The 25,539-nt window shown below is 39.5% G+C and overlaps 1 protein-coding gene across 1 annotated transcript in view; it reads right to left on the bottom strand.

The window, feature by feature from the left end:
• Positions 1 to 363: 363 nt before the first annotated feature.
• Positions 364 to 25,539, bottom strand: part of pcp4b (Purkinje cell protein 4b) — a 48,103-nt gene continuing 22,927 nt past the window's right edge. Inside the window, exons 2-3 of the mRNA XM_012874791.3 lie at positions 12,399 to 12,450; positions 364 to 1,000 (exon numbers count right to left, since the gene is read on the bottom strand). Of these exons, the coding sequence (XP_012730245.1) occupies positions 870 to 1,000; positions 12,399 to 12,450 (183 nt within the window). The 3' untranslated portion in view covers positions 364 to 869. The remainder of the gene's footprint in view (positions 1,001 to 12,398; positions 12,451 to 25,539) is intronic.

Below are 25,539 nucleotides of genomic sequence, written 5' to 3'. Positions count from 1 at the left end.
TCAGAGCAGAGACAATAATCAAATTATAAGCCTCATTTACACTCTTTTGGACTTCTTTTTTGATCCTATGCCTACTTTTATTTAACTTTAAATAGAGCCAGATTTTCAAATGAGTAAAAGTGGTAAAGAAGTGACTTTCCAATCCTGAATCAATTCCAAAGATTTACTGAGTCTGTGTTGCTGTTGGGTGCCAAAAGTTGAGGGATGCTCATTGGGAATTAGTTTGTCACAAAGCCTGGCTATAAAAGCAGTGGATCAACAACTTTCTATTTTTAGTTTTATCATAAGAGTGCAGTGCGTGCAGAATAGTGAAGCAGCACATGCGGTTTGAGGTGACAGATTGCAGTGTTTTATGCACGCACGTGGTTTCCACACAGTTTTTATTTATTCAATGTACACTGACACAGAGCTTTGACAGAACCATGCAGGTAAGAAAAATGCTTCAGGGTTGAATGAAAAGTTCCTGGCTAGGTTTCCTAAAAGCAAGCTTTAGCATCGGCTCAGGAAACAGTCCTAGGTACAGAACAGGAAGAGCTAGCACAGTTGAAACTATGAGGATAAGTACAAAAACATAGAGAAGTTATGGTATATGGAACATATATGGCAGGACAGAAACCGAAATCTTTAACTTTCCTCTCGTATCTAGTAATGCAGCGCTCGAAATTATAAATAATAGCAATCATATTGACAGGGTAATGAGAATTCACAGACATAGTCTTAAGATTAACAGGCTATTGCATTCCCTTTCCCGCCCCAACCCTCTCACAACCCCTTCAGTTTCAACAGGTATGAATTTGTTTACATGCAAATGTCACACCGGCGTCAAAGTGCCGTCGCTCCCACACGGCAACGGATCAACATGACGCTCACTAGGACTTCTCAACGCGCTTCTTCTTCTGGAACTTCCTGAACTGGGACTGGATGGTGACCGCTGCCTTTTCGGTCTCGGGGGCGTCCATGTCAATGTCAAAATCCTCTGGGACGTCCGCCTTGGACTCATCTGGGGAGAGGGGTAAATGGTTGAGTGATTCATTTATTAATCTATTCCTAACATATCTCAAGCGTCTGAGCAATCATGAAGAAGGTCAAAGAGGCTGAACCTCTAACATGGAGCTGAAACCAGTCCCATGGCTTAAATCTCTGTGAAAACTGCACAGCGCTAATTGAAACAGTCCTTCAGAAACAGATGCAAAGCAATAAGGCTATACAGTGACTTATAAATCTACACCCTGAACATCTTTACATTTTGGCACTTTAGAAGCAAAAACGTTAACATATTTTTGTTCTTGTTTTATGTGATACACCAACTAAGAGTGGCGCCTAACTGCAAAGAGGAATGAAAATGAAACCTTACGTTCAAAATATTATTTACAAGTAAGAATCTCAGAAGTGCAGAATGCATTTTGACCGCCCCCTTTGGTCTGATACCACTAAAAAAAAAAAAAAACTAAAAAAAAAACAGTGCAACAATTCAGAAATATCCCAATTAATGCATAGAGTTAGTTGTGTGGAATCTCATTATAAATCCAGTTGTTTTGTGAAGGCCTCAGAGGTCTGGAACAAACAGCATTATGAAGATCAAGAAGGATAGATCAGGGAGAAAGTTGTGAAGTATAAAGACAACATCCCAAGCTTTAAAACTCTCAGATCACTGTTCAATCCATCATCTGAAAATGAGGAGAGGATGGAACTACTGCGAAGCTACTAAGGCATGACTATCAAACTACACTGGCAGCTCAGGTAAGCAGAGCATTAATCAGGGATGCAGTACAAGAGCCCCGGGGTAACACTGGAGGAGCCGCAGAGAGCCATAACTCAGGTGGGAGAATCTGCTGACAGAACAATTATGCGCACCACAAATCTGGCCTTTGTGAGTTATTGGAAAGCCATTAGACCATTCAGTGTAATGGCAGCCACAAGCCATGTAGGGAGCTGGAAAACGATGCTCTGGTCAGTTAATACCAAGCGCCCGTTTTTTTTATTTTAAGGCCAGAAGTACATAGAACATTTCACAGAGGTACCTAGTGATGAGATAAAGACCTTCAATGTCCCACCTTATTTATCAAATATAAACATGATCACACTCAATATTCGATTCAGTATAAAAACAAAGATTTAATCACAATGGAGAATCTGCATGTCTAAGTAAAATGTGTTTTATAATACTGGGTTTAACAGCATTTGACTTTACAGAGTGATTAACACCATTCCACTTCAAAAGACTGGAACAGAGTCCTTAGAGAGTAAAATTAGCTGTTGTTTCACAAGTCAAAGAGCAAAGCATAAAGTGCACGTTCTATCTTTTACGTTTAGTTTTAGTGCACATTAAACAAGTGGGGCATGCTTTGACTCTTGCTCTTCGAGGTAATTTTCTGTTTCCCCTGTATTTTCTGTAACTATAATTAAACAAAAAAAAGCAGGAAGTAAACATGTTTAGTTCAGTTGGAGGCTCTACAGCGGGACAGTGATTTTAGATATTGGCGTAAGTTTTTCTAAAGTCTGTGTTAATTCTGTATGTGCACCTATTCTCCCCCTCTGTGCAAAACATGCTTTTTTGGGTGGATCGTTCCCTTCAGAGCGGGTGAGTGGGATTGTTCCATCCTCTCCTCACCCGGTGATGGACTAGTGACTTGTGCCTCACTATTTGGTCCACCATGCTTTGCTTTTATTGGATCAGGCAAGTAAAAAATAAAGAAAATGACTGTAGTGGTGTTACCACTGTAAACCCATTAGAAATGTGTTCCTGAAAGCTCAGGAAACAGCTCCAGAAAGGCAGACATCAGTTTTTTTTTTTTTTTTTTGCAGTAATGAAGCAGGGCAGGCCAGTCTGTGCTCTGAGAGGTCATGACAAGATAATATTGACTTCAGATAGTTTCACTATGATTCAGTCAGCAGTGGCCTGTCCGTTGCAAGGTTAACTTGCTTCCAGCCCTGAAAATTGTAATTCAAGCACTGCTATTGAGTCGTATGACCATGCAGTTTTTTTTTTTTACTTTGCAGTACAACTAATTATTACTCAACACACAACTGAGTCGTTTGTTAGTTTTATTTTTTTTCTCTCTATGCCTCAAACAAAGTATTGATCTGGGGGAGTCGGGTCTGCAGAGCTTTCTGTTGACAACCACATGACAGACGAGACCAAAAGCAGAGAGGAGACTGGCGTATTGATTGTGTAGCTAATCCTTAGCTTCTCTAGGGGCTGAGCCCGAGTACCTCTCTCTCTCGCAGCTAAAGTAGGAAACACTAACTGTCGTGTCAAGGCGAGCTTTGAATTCTGCTGTAATTGATATTGAATTTTCCTACACTTTGGGAGCCTGCTGTTTTCATCCTAGCAGTTTTAGCTGGTGGGCCGTACCCTTTGCAGTCTGCGGAGTCAAGCACGGACCTGCTCATAATCTTTAATTGACAAATTGTTGTTTCTTGAAATTCAAAGTTTGTCAGAGTGGAGAGCAACAGCTGCGGTCAAAGCTGTTGAAAGTTAGCTGTTGAAAGTTAGCTGTTGAAAGTTAGCTGTTGAAAGTTAGCTGTAAGTCCTGCGAGACGTTGAACCTCTGCCCCAGTCTCAAACCTTTTCTTGCCTCCAACAGAATTTAATACTGTAAAGATAATCAGAAATTCTTTGTGTAGTGTAACTTGTAGAAAAGGAAAGCTGTGGGTGTGAAGTGAATTTGGGTTCTGATACATTTTTGCAGTAACTCACACGTCATTCATTTTCTTTAGTATTTCAGTCTGCAACTGCATGATGTATGAAAAAGGGACAAAAAATATAGATTTTTTTTAAATCAAATATCAGTTTTATTATTGAGACAAAAAGGCCTGATGACTTGTTTGCTATTGTGATTACATAGTAACTTCTTATTACCAGTGTTTATGTTTGTGCTGTGTGTGTTTGTCTAATCACTACTGTTGATTAAAACTTTCATGCAGCTAACTAATTAGGTCATTTTAAGGATTCAGGCATCAGTCTGTTTACCACTATCTTGATTAAAATCTTCCAGACCAGAGGTAAGATTTTCATCCCTATTTAAGACTCGGGGCAGAAGCTGAATGTGACAAAGACGGATGATTCTCAGTGTTTGGATTTGCCTCCTCATCATCAACATACACCTATTACATAGGCCTATTACCTCTGCAGCGATTCGGTGTGACTGTCTTAAACAAATGAGTGTGCAATAGCTTCTGCAGAAGTGTGAGAGCAGATCATCTTGTTTGTGCTTTCAGAGGAGGAGCAAAAATATTCAATGCGTGTGGTGCTTCTGAAGGAGAATGACTCATTTTAAGAACTATTTAATAGCTTTCCCGCTATATTGTGGGACCACGCGTCATGTAATGCTTGTGGCGACTTTTTTAATTTGTTTTGAACGTGTAATGGCAATAGCAGGGGGTGGAGCTTTGAATATAATTTTGATTTAACACTAACGTTGGATAATTTATATGTTCTGTAACCTAACCCCAAATGTACACTGCGTCACTCCGCTCCACCCCGCTAGTCCCCACCATTCATTTTCCTCCTGATTTACATTGGAAGCTCTCCTGCAGGTGCTCCGAGAAGCAATAGGATCACTCAATAAAAGCTAGCGATCACTGGGAATTTAGATCAAAACAATTCTGTGGAAGTTAAAACGGTTTCACTTTTTGTCTTTGTTTTTGCCTCCAGACATTTTCATGAGTTATGTCCTACAATTGGTGGGTATACTGAGTATAGAGAAGCTATATCGAGTAGTATTTTGGTGCATTTAATGTTCAGTTGTTAGGTTTTGATTACCTAGGTTAATGTATATAGCCCAGTAATTTGTGTTTTTGATGTGATGTATATAAGATATACCCATATATTTATTAACTTAGTGAGGTCTTTCAAAATACGTAGTCCCTATTTAGTCAATTATTTGGAAAATACAAATGTGCTGGTTCACTTTTGTGCTAACAGGTTAAATCAGCTACCTTTCTCAGTCAGAAGTCTGATCCAACTTCCAAATAAAAGGAGAATGCAACAGTGGCCTCAATTTAGTTTTTTCTTTTTGGTTGTTTGTTTTTTTGTCTCCAGGTTATATTGTCCTTTAGTTAATTTTAACCCACATTTCAAACTGAGATATTGCCTTTTCATCCCAACCTACTTTAATTTTTTACCCATGTACTTAGCAGTTGTGTATTTGATTATTTCTCTTAGTAATTACGTAGGTATACAAAGAATATGAAAATAAATAATTGTGTTATATTGTATTGTGTGTGTGTGTGTGTGTATATATATATATATATATATATATATATATATATATATATATATATATATATATATATATATATATATATTTATATATACATTTATATATATATATATATACATCAAAATGAAAACGGGGCCCACAGACCCGAACACTACATAAGGGTTAAAGCAGGTGCAAATGTCCTAAAGTAGGGTATGAATTGGTCAATCTAAAACATTGAATAGCAAACAACTTACTTCATATTTGAGGAACAAGTACAGGGACTAGAAAAAGTATTAATTTCCCTTTGACTTAACATTTTTATTGTGTATGCAAAAGAAAGGTGAGGATGCATGATTTTCAAATTATTTATCAAATAAGAATTGTGATACATTTATATTTCACTTCCTTTACTCTGATGGCCTCTAAATAAAATCTAGCGCAAAGAAACCACGTTTAAAAGGCACATATCTGTGTGCAATTTAATCCTAACATTAATAAATCTGTTCTGTAAGCTCTCAGAGATCTGCAAAAAAACATCAGTGAACAATAAAGGTTGCATTTTCTAAAACTCCTCAAAGTGAGATTCTCGTCATAATGACTTCTTGTATGTGTGGAGGATTCTGTAGATGCAAAATGATGTCTGTCGACAGAGAGTATATTCACAAAAGTGTGTGTTTGCGTGTGTGTGTGTATGTTTTCTTGCTGTGGGCATGTTGGTGTATTTCTGTCTCTAGCTGAATGTCCGTGTTAGAAAGGAAACTTCATCAGACCTAAGGCCTTGAAACACCAGAGGGAAGTTGTACCACGAGGGAGACCCCGGTGTTCAATACACAAACGCACATGAGGGGCTGGTTGTGTATTGATCAGCACGGTGAGTGTGGTTTTTAGGTCAACTTTCGTTGAGTTTTGAAGAATGCGTATGTGTAACCTACTTGAGGATGGAATAGTACGACTGAAAAAAGAAACAAGGAAGCGTGGGAGGTTTACAGACCTGCAGAGGGAATATGTGCTTTCAGCTCTTTACATCATCGGAAGGTCCAGTACGGAAATGATTTACTCACAATATGTGACAAAATAAGAATAATTTACTCCTGCAAAAATTTGGAACAGCAAGGCTAATTAAAAACTGTAAAGAAAATAGGTCATCATCACTTTGGGAGCATGTCCGATGCTAATTAAAAAAAGATGACTTTGATCTCTGAGGTGAGCCTATTTGAAATTACGCCTTTGCCTTATTGAAAAGAGGTGGGAAGTGGTGTTGATGCAGCACTTTGTACTTTGTTCTCCAACAATGCTAAGAGCGCAACATTTAGATTTTTCATCCCACGAGCTCCAGTAAATTATCAAGAACTTAACTGTGACATTCAATGTAGTGATCAGTTTGTTTTGCTCAGACTTATTTAAATTGTAATACTACATCAGATATAACAAGCTTACATTATGTGTGTTACAAATCATTACTTTAAGGTCTCCAGTTCCTGTAATGAGACAAAATACTCTGCGACTGAGAAACTATTTAAAGACGGTGGTTGCTACAGTAGAAAGGTAAAAACACTTAGTGGAGTTTCTCAATATTCAGTGGGGCGGGGGAAAAACAGATCTTTTGGAACAAAATCACAAGATATTGAAAGATCACAATAATTCTCCTCTACTTAAAGCAAGCTTAAGATGCGCCATCCAGATGGGGTCAGCATGTGATCTCGTCTGGTGTAATAAAGAAGTTATTACTATGAGACTAGAAATGAAGCTTTTAGTTTGACACTGTAATTATGTTCGAAACTAAATATCAATTAAAGCTGCCGTCACACTGTTTCCAATCTTGCCATGCATGCTGACATATAAAAAAAAAACATGTTATGTGGGTCTAAACGTGAGGAGATGAAGGGGATATATTAAGTCCTGTCTTGTCTTTAAAGGTGGTTCTGATGCCTTCCAATTCTCAGTCGTGCATGTTCATTATAATCTCTGGTGGGAAATTTAAAATGTTCTCCTGTGTGAGGATGGCATACATTATCCTGTCAATGTGTCATTTTTTTAAAGTAATGCAAGAGCATTCAAGGGTTGTGATAATGAATAATGAGAAAAAAAGGAAACTCTGCAGTTTCATTTTGGGTTTCCAGCATCCTGTCGAAGTAGGTGGAAGATCGGCATAGTATAGCATAAGATGAAGTAATGCTTTTAATGAGTTGCTTTTATGATAATTAAGCCGCTGTTGTGATTACTCTAACACTTAATTGATATATGACACGTGAATGCTGCTTGTAACAGAAAATTTGTCAAACAGCTGTGGCATCTGCCTTAAGAAGTGATCCAAGTTTCAAATGCACAAGAAAGTAGCTCTTAAGTTGCTGTTGTGTTGTCTCATACAGTTGTTAGCTTTCAGGAACTAAGGCAATCAAAAAGTCTCTTCAGCTTCATAATCATCTGCAAGGCCACATCTTCTGTAGGCCTTGTATAAAAGATAACGGTAAAGAGGCACAAGTGAACCTTTCCAGTTCCAGAGACTTGTTGAAGAGCCGAGGGAAGACGGGGCCAATTGGTTAGCGTAAGCTCTCAGGTAAGGGGGGGGCGACGTCATCTGGTCCTGGAGCATTCCTGGTCTTTTGACTTTGAAAGAGCCCATTTCCAGACCTTTTCCAGAGTGACACTTTGATATGATTTTCCGATACCGGTCTGCTTGATTTTATTTGAAGCAGGTGGTGTTACATTACAACCGTGCCACTGTGAGACAGAAAAAAGAATGTGACAAAATGTTTGAAATGAAATTTTGAGCACCTGTAGATTGGACCGCAGTACTGATTTGGGTGCTTCTGTCGCTATTGTATCTAATTTTAAATACGGTGGGTTGGATTCTACTTCTGGAGTCTCTCTTGTTATGCAAACAGTGACTCCAGCCCTCAGTCTAACAGACACCGACAGTCTACTAACATGGCATCTTCAGGCCAACTTGCTGCACTTGGAACCACATCAAAGCAGATACTAAAATTAGTAATGGTTCAGTGTCACCGTTAACTATGGAAAGGCCTAAAAAGACACACGTATCAAAACGAAATATCCCGAATTGGTACTAATGGAAAAGTTACTCCCATTCAAAATCCAGGTAATGGGTCTGAGGCAGGGAGAGTGGCTGGTGAATAAGGAGCTTTGTGTCAAAATGTGTTGTAGACAAGTTGGTGGGTGAAACCGCAGTAGAAGCTAATTTTGCGGTTTTAGACATTCATAATAATACTAGCTTCCCTACCGTGCCACACGGTTTCCAGTGATGATTCTGCTTAGCAGTGTGATGGACCTCAAGGTCAGTCATTATTTCCTGCGTCTGTAAATCCTGATTAGACGTTCGTTTGTCTTATCCACTTCCCAAAAGCCGACTCTGTCAACTAAATTTACCAATAGTTGCCTTCTTTGCCTGACTCGCCGCAAACAATGAAATATCACCAAATAAGATAACCAAACATAACTTCCTGAATGTTATGGGCGCTGGCATTTCTATTTGCTTGATTCCCTTCTTCAATCCTAGAGAGCAGTAGTACCGCAGATCGTCACAAGGAGGCCGGGAACCGAAATAGCGTGATGTGTAAATGGTCGTAAGAACCAAGCTCGGCTTGGTTAACTGATCCAAGTTCGGTCTGAGCTCGGCATGGATAGGTTAAAAAAGGGTAGTGTAAATGGGGCTAATGACTCCAATTGACGACTACATATCTTATGTATCACTCTGATGTCAGGTCACCAACTCTCCTCTCTTTCTCCCCGAGAGCTCCACACTGCAGTCCATTCGACACAGCTGGAAGCCTTACATTGGGAGTCCAGGATTTTTTCCACGAGCCATATCCGTGGAGGTCTGAGTCGTTGGAGTTGAGAAGCAGGACTTTATCCACTTTGTTAGCCTTGGAGCAGATATTTGCAAGGTGGATTGAAGGCAAGTGAGTGCAGAGTGCAGAGTGCATATTTCCTGGCATACGTCTCAAGTAACGCCCAAACTGCGCTGCCAACCAAGATCTCAGTGAAATTAGGATTGATGCAAAGTTAGATAAAACGCCTAGAGAGGACTGTTGGATGTTTGGGAGTTCCTCTCTAGTGAAAGTGATCACTGATTGGTGTCAGAGAGGAAAAAACAGAAGACTGAAGGGCCAAAGCTGCCATCCGTAGTGCCATCTTGTTTATAAGTCATAAGAATTGAATCAAGTTTGAAACCAAATGATGAAATTATCTAAATAAATGTATGAAACTGTTAGACTGTTATAAATGATCCTGCAGTTGGAGCATTTAGACTAATTCATAATTTAGCTTCCAAACAGCATTTGACCAAAGATGTGATTCTGGTGAGATTATGCACAAGGACACAAGGATCTACTGTTGCCTGGTTTTGTTTTGGGTTGTCTTGTAAGTTTTGTATTTTGCCGTCGGGTGAACAAAAGCAGCAAAGTACACAAAAGCTTTCTTCCAATTCCATCAAAGTTGCTTCACATTTGTACTTGTTAAATTATTTTCCTACAACAAGCAGTTCTCCTCGCTGCTTCATCAAGACGCCGTGTTCCTGCTGAAATCGGGTAAAAGAGCTTTGCTGCATCACAGAGAAGCACGGCTGAATGCACTTGTATTTTCCTAGTTCAAAAAAAAAAAAAAGAAATTCCTATGAATATGGACACATTCGTTTGTAATCGTCCTTGAGCAAGAGAGAGCTTTTCTCTGAAGGCCGTGTTGTGCTCGGTGGCCAGGGATGCAGAGTGGGCGAACGTCAATAGCCGAGTTTTTCCCACCTCCCTCACTTTCAGAGTGTGCTTTGTGTGTCTCTGGGAAAGCACGTTCTACCGGCTACAAATTAATTTTCAAGGTCACACCACGGAGAAATATTTCCCGTTTATGTGAGTGTCCTGCAGAGTACGCACTTCTCTCTACAAAAAATAAAGACCTACATGTTGCAGTCTGGAAAAAATTGGTCTCCTGCATCCCAGCGTCTGAACTTCTGATGATTATGTGGATCCATTTAATTGCTGTTGGTGAAAATGTAGCGGCGTGGTGACTCTTAAAATGGATTACATTGTCTCAAACATGGTTAGTTGCAGAAAATGTCTACGCAGATTTGTCATCTTTTATTCAGTGATGCCCAATTTTTTTGTAACTTTGTGTTGCATTATTTTAGCCAACAAAACTGCTGCTATTTTATTGATAAAAATATTAAAACAGAAATATCCACTGGAAGTTTAGAACCTTACAGAACAGTATTGTTTTTTAAATAGCAATATACTAGAATTAGTATTAGTGAACCGCTTTATTGGCTACTTACTGAAAAATTAAGGAGGGGAAGGGAAATAAACAGATACGGTAAATTCAAGGAATATTGTCCTCTACACTCGTTTGGATTCTTTCAGGTTACTTGCCACAAAAAATAAATCAAAATACAAAATTCAACATCTCATGCAGTCCTCATACATTTATTTTTAGTTAAAACATGAAATATGGACTAAATCATGAGTCATCTTTAGTTTCAGATCAGTTTTAGTACATTTAAAACAACCTAACGGTGTTAGGCCAGATGGGAACACACGAGAAACAAAAGCCTTAGCACAATTTCAGGAGTTTTGCTGAGCTGTGGTGGATCCTAAAATGTAGGTCTGGTTTGACAACAGATCTTTCAAGCATTACCTTTTAGGATTATTTTGTCAGTAGGTTCATTTGAACACACGTATATACCAAAAACAATCTGCTGATTTAATTTGTTAGCACATTTTTTTCTTGTGAACTTACAATTGTTCTGTCTAGTAGGTTTCCAATATCTTATATATATATACCTGACCCAATATTACCCACATGTGGCCCCGACACCCTAGTTCTGCAACTGTTCTACTTGCATCCATCTAGAACTATGAAGCAATGCTGAGTCAGGACGGCCCATCAAATTACTGTCAAGATTTAAGGGATGTGAAAGCGGAGAGGGTATTACATTTCTCGTTGAAGCCTTTATTTGCTTTGCTGTGATAGGTTTAATGACAGAGGCTCCAGAATAAACATGATTTGCAGCGCACTTGGCACATGGAGCAGATCTTTATTTCCCCCAGGACCAAACTGACACTGGCTGTCTATCTCTGGAGGGAGCCAAGGCAATCATCAGAGAGATGCGATCAGAGAAGTTGATGGCCGATAGAACTTTGTCGCCTGGTGTTTCCAGTCTCAGCTTTAAAATTTAGATCAGATTGTCGGAGCCACTTCTAGCCGCTTCCTTAGATGGCGCTGGGGAGCAGGTACGTTGTGTATGAGTAGTCACCTAATTGTATCTGTTGTCATGACAAGAGGCATGGAGGATTGTTTTTATGCTGCTGCATTGGGAAAGGTCTGGAATTAATGCTTCTGTGATTATAATAATAATAACAATTATTTTACACCTATCCGCCCCAAGTTCAGTTTCTGCATTGTTGCAAGAATTTGATGGAATCACATATAGCTGATAATGAGTACGAAACAAACAAATCAAGGTGTGTCGCTACAAATTTGGAAGCCAAGGCAAAAACTAGGAAAAGGTACAGTGAATAATATCCTGTAATGCTACTAGCCAATGCTGGAATACAGTTGGAAAAAATACAGTTTCTGTGGCTGTCGGCAGGCATGGGTAAGAGAAGCTAGCTTCTGCAGCCACTGCATGAGTGATTCTAGTGCTACACAATCACAATGCTAATGTAAGACAACGGTTTTATTGTAGTGTCGGACTGGGCCTAATTATGGGCAAAAGCCTTGGATCAGGACAGGGAGTTAAAACTCCTGAAAGGGAAATGTCTCCTTTTGTACTGTAGACAATTTTATTTCAAGTGAGGTTATAACATGTTCATACAACCGTCATCTATTAGCAACCGTTTCATCTGCGAATTTGATCACTGTGTTTAACGTATGTTCTCAGATGCAATTAAAAATCACGCGACACCTCAAAGTCACGTCCAGTGACTGGATCTGACAGAACGTCCTGAGGTAGGGCGGCGTGTACTTCAGCCCCTATTACTGTCACTCATTTGTCACGAGTCTTTTAAAGCTCGCATCATTTATATAAGCTGTGACGCGTAATCAACCCCGGTCTACCTACTGCCACTTTGGTTCTCCTCTTTGCTTGTCTCCACTGACATAAGACATACGACTGTTTACTTTTGGTTGCTAAAGGAAAAAAAAAAGAATCAAACAGGTTTTTCTTGTGACCCTTTCTTTTACCTTTTCCTCCAGAGGTCTTGTTGTTGCCAGCAGCTGGCCCGGATCCTTGTCTCTGCAACATAAAACGAGAAAAATGGGTTACAACGGCAGTTCTATCCATAATATCTTGGAAAAAACTCTGAATGTATTTCCTAAAGCTGTTGTGATGCTGTTTTATTAATTAAAAAAAACAGCTTACATGGGTCTAATGAAGGCAATTTTGTGACATGGTGTCCTGTCGTGTGTTTGAAATATAACACTGTTGATGTACTTCCGTTCTACGTAATAGATGCATATGGGGACCATGTTCTGCATTACGTTAAGTTATAGTCTTGGTTATTCTTTTTTTGTCATATTAAAGCATTACCTGATCATTTAGTCAATTAAATTGCAATACCTTATGAGTACCTCAAAAGTGGTCAGAAAAGTATCAGGGGACCTACTCAGAAAGTAGCTTCAGTAGATTCCCAGCATCCTGCATGCCGATGGGAGTAAAGCATCAAAAAAGCATAAGTCTAATGTATGAAATGAAATAATAATACGGGGTTATTGCTTAATGTTTTAGTTGCAGTAGTCGATTCAGTAGCGGCGGTGCAAATGCGGAGCATACATTGTGAGTGAAGAGTCACCCTGCTGCAGAAAAGTTTGACATGTCCAAAGAAAAATCTCACAGTCTGGGATATCTGATGCTCAAACTGTTTATAATGCAGTATAACATGTACAGAATATACAGAAAGATGATGCCTGGGTGTCATTTTCCTGGGACGTTGTTACCTATTACATCATTACGTTTTACATTTACTGTATTTTTGCACCATATTATCTTGCACCGCACCGAAGCTTTTCATACTGATGCCTTTTGCACCATTATTTTTGCATCATAAACATGGTTGAACATTCTTCTGCACACTGTTTTGCACACAATTTTTCTCCTGCAGTGTTACATTCTGATCACTGCTGCACTTTATATTGTAACGTTATCTTATTCCAACTGCAATCTCATTACACTGCCGTAAACTGTATCCAACGAAATTTTGTTCAGTACGCACTCTGTACATACAAAATGACAATAAAGTAGTCTAAGTCTAAGTGATTGAAATGAAAGGCATATTTGGAATAGGTTGATGGGTATACTAAGCTTTTATCGAAACCTTGGGCTGACGTGCCATGGCTCATTGACTTGTAGTAATTAGGCTTTATCCTCATCATTGTTCTGACATCTACCAGAGACCGAGTCGCCGTCCCTTCGGGGACTGTCTAAGCCGACAGGGTTCTTGGTTTGTACCATGCTGCCTGGGGACAGGAGGCCCGGCAGGCTCAGGGTAGCTTGACAGTAAAAAGGCATAAATACTAATTGCTATACAGTAACCGGGAGTGACACAGAACCAGAGGTATCGCCTCTTGCCATGAGCTGGCACAGTGACACTACCAAACTCATAAGAGCACTGACACAAACAAAGCATATGACCTGATTACTTCTGAACTGCCACAAAGCAGCATTGTGAGCAGCACCTGTTATGCTTTTAATACTAAACATTTCACTGTATTATGGATTTTCTGGGGTGTTTTATGCAACACACATATATGAATGCAATATATGAATGTTTTCATAAGAGGTTAAGATGTGGCAAAAAGTTGGGCGTAGGCCAAAAAAAACAGTAATCTGTGTGATTATGACTTTGTGTGTGTTAGGATTTATACTGTTTATAAAGGCCCGCTGCAACATGGTCATGAGATATTGATTACGCTCATTAAATTCTCCATCATAAGATAATGGGGTGTAAAATGGATTGCTGGTTATGCACAGGAAAACCTGAAGGACATAGACAGCTATAGTGTGTACTCGCTTCCTCAACAAATATACATTTGTGATGCTGTATAATTGTACATGTTCACTGTTACTAGATATGATCATTATATGTTTATCCTCTAAATCTGCAACATTTATCTAAATGTCAACTTCCATTGTTCGGCTGCCATTTATTTACCCCAGCACATTACCCGCGTTACAAGCTCTCTCGCTTTTCGCTTTTCGTTTATTAAACTGCAAATGCGAAGCTGATCTCCAGAGAAATAACAACACAGACCAGCTGTGTAAATCTATGCAGCGCCCATTTCTTTTCAAAAGTGTGCAACGTTATTTTGGTGACTGCGTATTTAAAATGATGATACATTAAGCGCAAGAAAGCTGGAATGGTGAAATATGTACAATCTGACAACTAATATATAGAGAAGGTTTCTCTCTGGTGAACATTTTTCTTTGACAATTTGTTTTAAAAATGCTTATATATAAACATTTACATATAGTTGTATAGCAGTAAAGTACTGGATACATCCATTCACGTCTTTTGGATTTAGGAAGGTACCATCAGCACAAAAGTCGTAAAAAAAATAAAAGCATTATAGAGTTATTTACAGAAGAGTACAAGGAGTACCAGCCACTGAGAGCAGTTTAAGCTACTTTTCACTGTTCTCCTTTTAATATACAGCAGAGAGAAGAAATTGATATAATGATATCAATTTGTGGGGAGTGGTGGCCTAGTGGTTAGAGCACAGTGCTTCGGTACCAGAGGTTCTGAGTTCAACTCCCACAAGCTGCCATTCTGGGTCCCTGAGCAACACCCTTAACCCCCGATTGCTCCCCAGTCACTGCACAGTGGCAGCCCACTGCTCCCCAAGGGGATGGGTTAAATGCAGAAGTTAATTTCTCCATTGTGAGATCAATAAATTTCCATTAGTTATTAAAAACTTACCCTAATGCAATTAGGTTTAAAAGGAACAGCAACAGAGACAAAATATTAAGAATAATTTATTTCAATAATTGTTTTCTTCAGTAATAAAGAATGCTATTGTGTGGAAAACCTGGCCTTTATAGGTTTACTACTAAAAATTCAGTTGTTGTAGTTCTGTTTCTACGTTAAACAGTTGTGACTAAACACTTCACTCACTAAGACAATTGCTAAGTCAATGAGGCAAAATCTCATTTAGATGATTTCTTATAATTTCGTATAACTTTCTACCATTCAACCACCTAATTTAAATTTTAGATAAAGAACACAGATAAAATGTTTGAGATGATCACTGTTCCATGTAGACGGGACAAACACTGGGTTTCAGGTTTTTCTTTCCTTGTTTAGTTTTCAAATATAACATTGTATTAATTCATTCAAAACCTTTATTTACACATGTCAGATTCAAGGTCTTATTTTCAAGAGCAGCCTGTCTGTATAAAAGTAAGATGCAAGTTGTTGCAAACTGATATTCAGTATGTCGCACAACACCATACTTTAAAACTATGCATCAAGCTGGGAAGATTAAACACCTAGAAGAAGGAAAAGATTGTCATGTTCCTTAAATAGAAGAAAATCTGAAAAAAAGATCTCAACTAAGCTTTTCAGTACGCTAAAACAGGAAGAAATGTATAAAGATTTTTCAAGATTACCAAACTTAATGGTATGCCCATGCATGTTAGTTCTAATGAAGAAAGGGTGGTGGTGAAGGCGGTGGCACACGTGTTAAAGAAAACATGCATTTATCTGTTGACTCAATAAACTGAGGAATTATCCAACAGAGTACTTGAATACCAGACATACTATCTTGCTGCTGCCCTATCTGAGATTTGAGTATATGAAGTGCATGTCTCTAAGTTAAATATTCATCCCGTTTTAAATTGGACTCACACTGACAAAGTGGTGAACTCACCATACCATATATAAGCTGTAGCAAGGCATGGGCTGCACTGGAAAATATATTTTGGGTAAGGATCCTTTAGCCAAAGCGGAAGTGCATCGGTAGTCGCCATGATAAGTGGAATCAGTAAGGAAGGAGGTAGGAAAAGGAGCCTGCATGCTTCCTCTCAAGGCTTAGCATAGGAAACCCACAATGTCCCTTACTGGCACTAAGGAGCTATAAAGAACCCCACAATCATTTGCGTGACATGACGTATAAGCAAAGCCCACCTTAGGGAAATTAACAAAGGGAGGGAAGAGAGCGCCCACCTTGTAGTTCATTTTCGGAAGACTGTAGGCCCGGATTTGACTCACATCATCAACATGCGTTTCCCTCACGTAATGACGTCAGAGTTAAAAGCTGTCTCAAATCAGCACAGCTGTCCTTTCCTACCCATGAAAGAGTGCTTACTGTTGACCCCATGAAAGGTCAAGGAATGGTTTTCGGATGAAGCCATGGTAACTCTTTTTGATGTGGACTGCTGTACTGGGGGAAGAAGACTCAAAGTTGACTATTTTTCAGCATCATCTATATCTTTAAAAAATTAAAGCGTGAATCCAGATTTACGTGCACTAACGCGTTAATGAATCTCTTGAGGTGAGAGCTGTTGTTCCCCTATAGAAATAAAACTGTTAATAGCAATGTGACTTAAAAAAAAGTATACATGCTGTCGCTACATGAATGCTCGGTTTAAAGGGGTTTGCTGCAAAGTTAACGACACAATGCAGACGACTGTCCACTGTGGCCAGACGCTCTTTCAGGACGAGTGAATGCTGCAAGTCAATGACTCCGTGCAATCTGCTTGGCTTCCTTAGAAAACCTTTTAATCAATCTGTCTGCATGATTTGATTGAATCGACTTTGTAAAGTGCCCTGAGATTAAATGTGTTGTGAATCGGCGCTATATAAATCACATTCAATTGAACTGAATATTTCAAATAACATTGAACAGACTGATTACATCTTAACGATGCAGACTGCTGTCTATGGAAGCAGACTCTCCGTGCAATCAGTGGAGTAGGATTTCTGCTAGGCTATAATTGTGCCTGAAAAATTACACGTGCCTTTAAAAGTAATACAGAATTATCTGAGTCCCTTCATCATGAACATGTTTTATTGCCAGCTGGTATATCATTTTTAGCTTCAGTTTCATACACACAGCCTGGGTGGGAGCTGTCTGCTGAGGAGGAGGCTGAGGACAGCAGAGCAGGATCAATACAACCCTCTGCAGTTAAGATGTAGAGTAAAAAACGGCTGCGGTGGGAAGATGAATGACCAGAATTAACGCTGTGACTACATTATCTGGTCTGGTGGGGGGAAAGAAATATATAAGAAAAAAAAGTTTGTAGGGAGAGTTAGCTTGAACTAATGTGATCCTTCTCAAAAATGATTGTTAGACATATCTGAGACAGAGCACAATCATTTTATTATCATTTAGTCATCGAAACAAACGGGACAATTGTGGTAACAGTGTGATTTGTACCAGACATTACAGAAATGATACCAGACCTCTGCTTTGATTATTGGGTAGAAAAAGATCTTATCGGCAAGTCAATACGGCTTACCTGAGTGCTACCAGGCTCTCTTCAGTATAGATACAGTTAGTGAGACAGGGAAAAATATAGCTGACTATTTTTTGTATAAGTGAGATGTTTAAAAAAGAAGTTAGAAGAAGCCCAAATATATAATTTAAAATGTTTAAAGTGAAGTTGTATTTTCTACGACGTGTGTGTTTAAATGAGGCTGTGCATGCAAGATACATTTAGACTTAACAGAAGGTGAAAAAAGACAAGAGAGAGGTCAAAACTGCTCTGTTTTATACTTGTCAACTTTCAAGTACGACTGCAAGAATGTTGGAAATCATGACATTGAAATTCTATTGTTGAATATTAAAGTGATGATTTTGATTACAACTATGTAACTTTGATCAACCCACATCTTCCTTTGTCCTCATCACAACGTCCCTGAGGACTCTCCAAGGACCGCGTGATCTTGATCACTGCAATCTACATTAGGTGTGACCATAAAGGAGAGTCAAAGTCCATCTTAGTGTTCAAATATGTTATTGTTTTAAAACATGTTAATACACTCTGAAATCCCAGAGTTAAGGCCTTAGTCAAAAAAAATTAATGACCAGTTATGACCTGAAGCAAAGAAGACAACAACTTTAAATGTTGTTGTTGATTGATCTTATCGATTGACTAACGATTAATTGATAAGCAACCATTTCCCACATCAAGTGGATCTTTCCATAACATGAAGGGCTATTTATTTATTTTATTTTATTTACAATATACTAAATTTTAAAAGACTCATTATATTTTAACAGTTTATTGTGCCACCTGTATTAAATTAAAGTGAATTTCTCCAATGTGAGATCAATAAAGACTATCTTATCTTATCTTATCTGAATAAAAAAAATTGTGGATTCATCACAAATTATTAAACTTAATTACATTTCTAACATCTAACAAAACAGAAACTTATCGTAAGTTGACTATTTTAATTGTAATGATGTCCCATAACATAAAGCCACATTAGGAAGTCTACAACACCAACAAAAATGATAATTTAACATAATTAAAATTGCAACCAATGACTCACGTTATATCAATCTGGGTCCTCCACAGAGTCCCCTTGGCTGCTCAGTCAGCTCAATCCTCTGGTTGTTGTGTGTCATATGTGTATAGTTTTACCCCCTCATGTGTCTTGATAACAGTATTAACATTATCTGCATTGTGCCAGGTCTCCATGAAAATCCCATGGTATTCTGGCTGTGATTCTCCATATTTATCAAAGGAAGCCATGACGCTGCCCTGTACACCTCTGGAGCTGTCTTTTCCTCATGCTGCCCCCTTCGACAACCGGAAGCAAGTGTTCGGGTGTTTCCATACGTGGTTCAAAGCCAATGCACTGTTTAACAAGTATTACAATCTTACTCTGTAGCCAAAAATACACAAGGGACTGACAGAAGGTATACATGGTGGTGAGATACGGCCTGTAATGTCTTTTAACAAACCCTAGAGGGGTACTAAACTGTGTTCAGTTTTAGTTTAGAGTCAAAATCAGATTTAAACAAATAAGGAATTTGACTTTGGTGGCACTTTGCTCTCAGTGAGAACATTTTATATATGAATGTATAAAAAGGAAAACAATATTTTTTATATAAAAACATGTACGTACACTGTGTCTTTACAAAAGTGAGCAACATGGTTGGATTGGTGCACATTTTCATGGTATTGATCTGTTAAGTGTTCATCGGAGAGACAGCCTGGGGGAGGAAACCGTCTCTGTGCTGGTTTTTTTGTAAATAGTGCTCTGTAGCGCAGATCTGAAGGTAAAAGTCCAAAGAGTTTATTTGTGTTGTGTCTGCACCGATGTTAGCAGCCCTTTTCCTGAGCCTAGACCTGTACAAGCGCCCGGACAGAGCGAAAGTCAGCCCTGATGATCCTCTCTGCAGACCTGATTGTTGCTGCAGTCCAGACCAAACCTCTGAGAACAGAGCGGCTGGATTTATACTATAATTAAATTACTCTGTTTATTTGCTATGTGGCTTCAGTTTCACTGGATTTTGATTGGCTGTATCAGCATAAAAACTTATCAGATTTTGAAAATGTTTTTCTGAAAACAGACAGATTAAATCCCGGCAAAATCCCCTAAAGTTGCTTACAAAGAAAAGTTAAAGGGGTAATCAGATCATTCCTTACATACATTTGCAAACCCCATGCATTAAAAAAAAACATCACGTACTAAGACAAATTCTCCAAGAAATTGAATGAGCATACATCTTTAGAATACAGTGCCATCTGACCGACTCCATCTGTCCTACATACCACGCCATCCCGGTATCTTTTTTTGTCCCTTTTTTTATGCTCACCAGCTGGTCAGACGAAGAAAAAAACTCCACTGTGCAATATTGTACTTAATTCTATTAAACCTCTTTTATTATTTCTTATAATGTGCTTCGAAGAAACCCAGGAGGAGGCAGCAGGAACAAGAACAGGGAAAGAAAGACAGGGAACGGTTTCATTTAGCTAGTGTGTATCTGTCTACCTCCTGGGGGATTCAGCTCCTGTAACTTTCATCACAACCCTCTCCCAGCTATTCACTTCCTTGTTCAAAGGTTTTCCAATTTAGTCGCGTCAGAAGGGTTTTGCATTCTTTAACGGCGGAGGAGTCGGGGAAGGCATCGTGCTATGTGTCTTCTTTTGCGGGAGCTTTTCTCTCTGCATTATTAATCCAATGCTTTTCAATGAATTTCAAACAGTGCGAGCTGCGCTTTGATGCCGCGTGTGTGGAGGGGCGTGTGTGTGACGAGAGCGTACGAAGCATTGCTTGTTAGCTCAGAGCACAACACACGCGCCTCTTCTGAGAAGAAGCATCTAAATTGGGGCAGCTCTTTGATGCGCCTCAGAGTTTCTGAAGACTCGTCACTCAAACTGCGTGAAATGCTGTACGCGCGTGCAAACGCCGCAAATGATGTTTACTTGTTATGCTCATGAGAATGAAACCGGATAGCTCTTTATACTTTTGTCAGGTATACTCAGAAGGGGGACAACTTATCGCATTTCTGTGTGCCGTGTCATTTTACAGTAACTCAACTAAGCCTTCCCCCCCGACAGCCATCAGCCTTCGTATTGTTTTTCCAACCACTAATCCGAGTTAAAAGACAGCAGCGGTCTTTCCAGCAGCCGTCTCTAATGTCCATGAAATGAACTGCGGAGGCTACGGGAGCTGCTCCTTCACAAAGCACCGATGTGTTTCCTAAAAAAAAAAAAACCTGCTGTGGCACAAGCTGAGTGAGCAACGCGCACGACCAATCCAACCTTGCTGCACTGCATCAGCAGTAACTGCAAGAATGCGGCCCTGCGGCTCATTTGCATTCATGTTCGCCCGTAGACCTTTGATGTTGATGTAACGTTGCAGCTTTGTTGAGCAAGATTAATTGCAAGGGGCTGGATAGTTGTTTAGTTATATTTATGGAAGCATTCTGGTTGGCCTACAGTAGGATTTGCAGGCATCGGCAACTTAAATTAACGTTTTACACACATTCAAAACCAGATGTTTACATACGGCATGTGAAAGGATGCAAAGCCATTGCCAGAGTAATGAGTGATGGGATTTACTGAACTGCTTTAACCTCAGAGTAAGAGGTTTGCAAATATTTAACTTAATATTTGGCGAGACTGCATTTTAAACTGGATGCGTGACATAGACCAAATGTTTCGGGTATTCTTCCCCAGGCTTCTTACAACTTACTTGCTGAACCGTTGACCCACTCCTCAACGCAGGACCGCTGTAACTGAGTCATCTTTGTCTCTCCCAAGTTGTTTGTTGATTTTGCCAAGTTGTGATGTACATTTGAATGTGTGCGTTTAACAAAATAGTGTGGGTTAAAATAATAGAAAAGAAAACCTATCAAATCGATTCAGACAGGTGAACGATATAAGCAAGAACGTTTTGATATTCCAAATAAATTGAAATATACTTATCAATATCAAGACTCAACATTATACGTTCATGTATGTTTTACTTAAAACCCCTGCAGTTAAATGACCTAACGCTGGATTTTAAAAGATGGAGGCCGGCATGCTTAGCGGTGAGCAGTATGCCGCGTGCCGCTTGGCTCGGTGCAACGCCCACCTCCTGCTGTGTGGAAGCAGTCTAATGCAATGCAAATGCAAATTCACTTTATAAATCCTTTTGGTAAAAAAAAAAAAAAAAAAACGATCCCTCGATGGAAGCCCAGCGAGTCCTTGAATTTGCTCCACTCCCTTCTCCTGAGTAAGCAAGTTGCCACGGTGGACACTTGATTGAATGACCTTGTTAACTTTGCTAAAATCCACCGTATTGACCAGATGTGTGGCAACAGGGGAAAGGAACGACTCCCTTTTAGGAAGAGGAAAGCTACGACAGAACCAGGCCTAGTATGAACTGCGACCCAGCCGCAACCCATAGCTAACAATCTGTAAACAAGCCGATTCATTTGTAACCTTTATTTACACAGGTCAGTATAAAGACTGAATGTCTAAAGTAAAATTTCACAAAAGACCTGCAATCAAGTTTCCAGAAAGATATCATACTGGTTAACATAAATTAAATAACATCACAAAGGTTCGCATGCTAACAGCTGATGTCTCTGCCCCAACCTGGAAACATCGTAAAAGGTTCCCAAGAAGCCAATCAGTTTGTGCTTTTAGGGTTTTCCTAAGCCGCTTGCTTGTTAACTTCTTAAATCATACAGCAGCAAATGCGTAACGAGCCGTAAATTGGTAGGTGTGAGCATTTGACACTCTATTACACCTTTTAATCTCCTCCGAGATGATGTTACTGTAGATGTAGCTTTGTTCGGCCATGATAATTATGTTGCATTCAGAAGGAGCGAGGGTTAAACGAGTTGTAATTTGTCTTAAATTCAAGGTGTGCCCTGAGGTCCTTTGGTTTATAGGGAGAATGCTCTGCTCAGCACAGAGGTGATGAGGCGCTATCACCCCCCCCCCTCCCAGAATGGAGAGGAGAGCGGCCCGACTAGCTATGGAGCTGAGCCAAGTGAGTTGCAATAACAGTGGATCGATTACCGAGGGGTTAAGGGACTATATCCTCACTGTGCAGATAAACAAATACATGTTCACACCAGAGAACGTGTCAGTACAGCTATAGAGTTAACCTCTACAGTACCTAGTGTACTGGAGGAGATGCAAGGGGATGAGGAATCTGAAAAAGGAGAATATGGAAAACAGAGAGAAAGTAGCTGGAGCTCCTTTTAGTCACTAACAGACTCACAGCTACACAAGATAAGTTTGTGTGCCTTTAGAAATGACCACTGTAGCACGCTGCCAGTGGCCGCCTCAGATCGGACTCCTCTAGGCTTTCAGCTGGAACACCATGAGGAGAAGCTACAAACTGACATACATTAAGCAGAGATAAAAAAAAAAAGTCACACAAACACATACTCCTCCAAAACAAGCAGAGCAATGAAACCCTTGATTCAGCGTGTATTCACTGTGAGGCCCTTTGCACATCAGAGAAATGTAAATACGTATTAATTTAAAGGACGAGATTTTCTTTGAGAATCCACCCAAATATCCGTCTCCCTTCATTCAGCGGAAAGCGTGTCTTTATTCTCTTAAATCTGAGCCCGAATTCATTTTGACGTTTTTTCCACCCAACTTTTGTGCATGGGAATTGGTAGGAAAGAAACTCATTAAACCCCCTGCTACTCGGATGGAGGGGATTAATGTGTGTGCAACTCCCCCAAACCCTAAAATGGGGTCAAATTTGATCTTTATTAGATTTAAATAAAACAGATCCAGAAAAATGTGGAGCCCTGATGTGTTTATGCTGCATTTTTTTTTTACTGATGTGATCCTGCAGCTTGTGAAGAGAGTTCAGAGTTTAATGAAGCAAATTCATCTTCATTTTAACAAATGTGCTTATTGGCTGTCATGTGGAGAACTGCAGAAGACTCATACAGCTTAAACAGCATCTACAATAGATAAACAGTCTACGGCCTAGCTGCGTAGCCTGGAGTGAAAACAGGCTTTTGCTGAAAATCTGCCCGGCAACAGTGAACACTGACAACTTCTGATGACAAGAAATTACATTAGAAGAGGTAAAAAAAAAAAAAAATACTGTAAAATAAACCGAGTACACCGAAATATTACCAACAGTGTTGCTAATAAACTTTGCCTTGATTTTTGAAAAACGCTTCTCTGTTAAAACTGAAGATGTGATTTAAAAATGATAACACAAATTCAACAGATGAATCTGTTTTTTAAATGATAGATGTGAATATATATGCAAAACTGACTCACAACATCATCTTAAACAAAACAAAACAGAACAAAACACGCACAGAGACACACACACACACACAAACCCTGATAGATATGCAGATTTCCTGGACCTCTCAGGAATGTTCGGATCTTTATGACTTTTCGTGCGATCTGCTTCAAAATGCAGCGCAGAGACAAAACCTGCAAAAGCAGAGGTAGACTGCATAGCTGTCTAAACTCGCCCCTCTGTGTTTTACAGGTGCAAAGCTAAACCCTGACACGGACTGAACACGGCAGCCTTGGTGGGAAGAGTTTGGATGGCTCGCCTTGTTTCCATGACAGTAACATGTTCACATGATCCACAAAGATCATCTTCAAGGTTATGTTCAGATGACTCTGCTCTGCTGAAAGCCTGGACCACAGCACACCGTCTCTCTGTTGATTGTCTGACCTCCCTCTCCTCCTCTCAGTACCCCCCCCCCCCACCCCCCCATCCTTACTGTGCAGCCAGTGGGAGTGTGTGTATACTGTATGCTCTTTACTACAAGAGATGTGTGTGTGTGTGTGTGTGTGTGTGTGTGTGTGTGTGTGTGTGTGTGTGTGTGTGTGTGTGTGTGTGTGTGTTACAGACCACTCATCTGTATGAGCTCCACTGGCAGTTACATAAAGCATACTGTCATGAGGACTACAGGGCATACTGAAGCATTGCCAAATCAGTGCTGGGTCAATAACTCCTCGCTGCAGATTTTTTGGGTTTTCTTTCTTTTGTTCGGAAGCCAGTACATCTAGTCAAAAATAAGGAGAAAGTGGGTGGCTTCTAACTCATGCAGTGTGGCACCGAGGTCAGTAATTGCCACGAAATCTACAGGCGGAAAGACAGACTTTATGCACGGTAATTAGAGCAAAGAGATTTATGTGGATAACGGGAGAAAAAAAAGTCAGCAGGAAAAGTATCATTTAGAAACAATCAAATTCTCACACAGAACGATAAACTGTATAATTTACAGCAAAATGTCTCTAGTATGAATAATTCAGAACTATTACAGCAAGATTTTCCTATGACAATCTGACGTGGAAGGGTTCAGTCACAATGCATTTTTGAAGTGTGCCATGAAAGAGTGAGAATTATTAAATGCTGCTTTGCAGACATTGTGTGTGGTTCTACAAAGTAGCATTTGCAGTCATTAAAATGCCATAAACAGAGCAATAAAAATTGGATTGAGACGCAAACCTATACGAAAATGTCTGAAACATGACATCTAAACACAGAGTAACCAACCCGTTAACCTTTAAAAGATCACCATTTACATGCATGCTACATTTTATGTGCGCACGATGAAGATGCCGACGGTTGGATTTTAAGCTCTGGACACATCTAGAGAAATGAAAAGAGCAAGAAAAACGAATGGAAACAAATTTGGATAAGAAGCTACGTTTGTTACCTGAAGAAATACAAAGATTATATCCAAAGCAAATACTGGAGTTTGGTAAGGGGCCCTTTTATCTCCAAAAATGTTAATAGATAATGGCCTCGATGCTTTAAATAGAGGGAATGTAGGTGTTCCCATGGTTGTTGCCAAACGTTTTGCTTTCAGTCTATTTTTTACCCTCACTATGACCACATTCTGCTGTTTTGTTGGAACTTTTTTCAATGCCAAA

Source organism: Fundulus heteroclitus, chromosome 18 (genome assembly GCF_011125445.2).
Source record: "Fundulus heteroclitus isolate FHET01 chromosome 18, MU-UCD_Fhet_4.1, whole genome shotgun sequence".
NCBI classification, from domain to species: domain Eukaryota; kingdom Metazoa; phylum Chordata; class Actinopteri; order Cyprinodontiformes; family Fundulidae; genus Fundulus; species Fundulus heteroclitus.
This window is presented reverse-complemented; position numbering and strand designations above follow the sequence as displayed.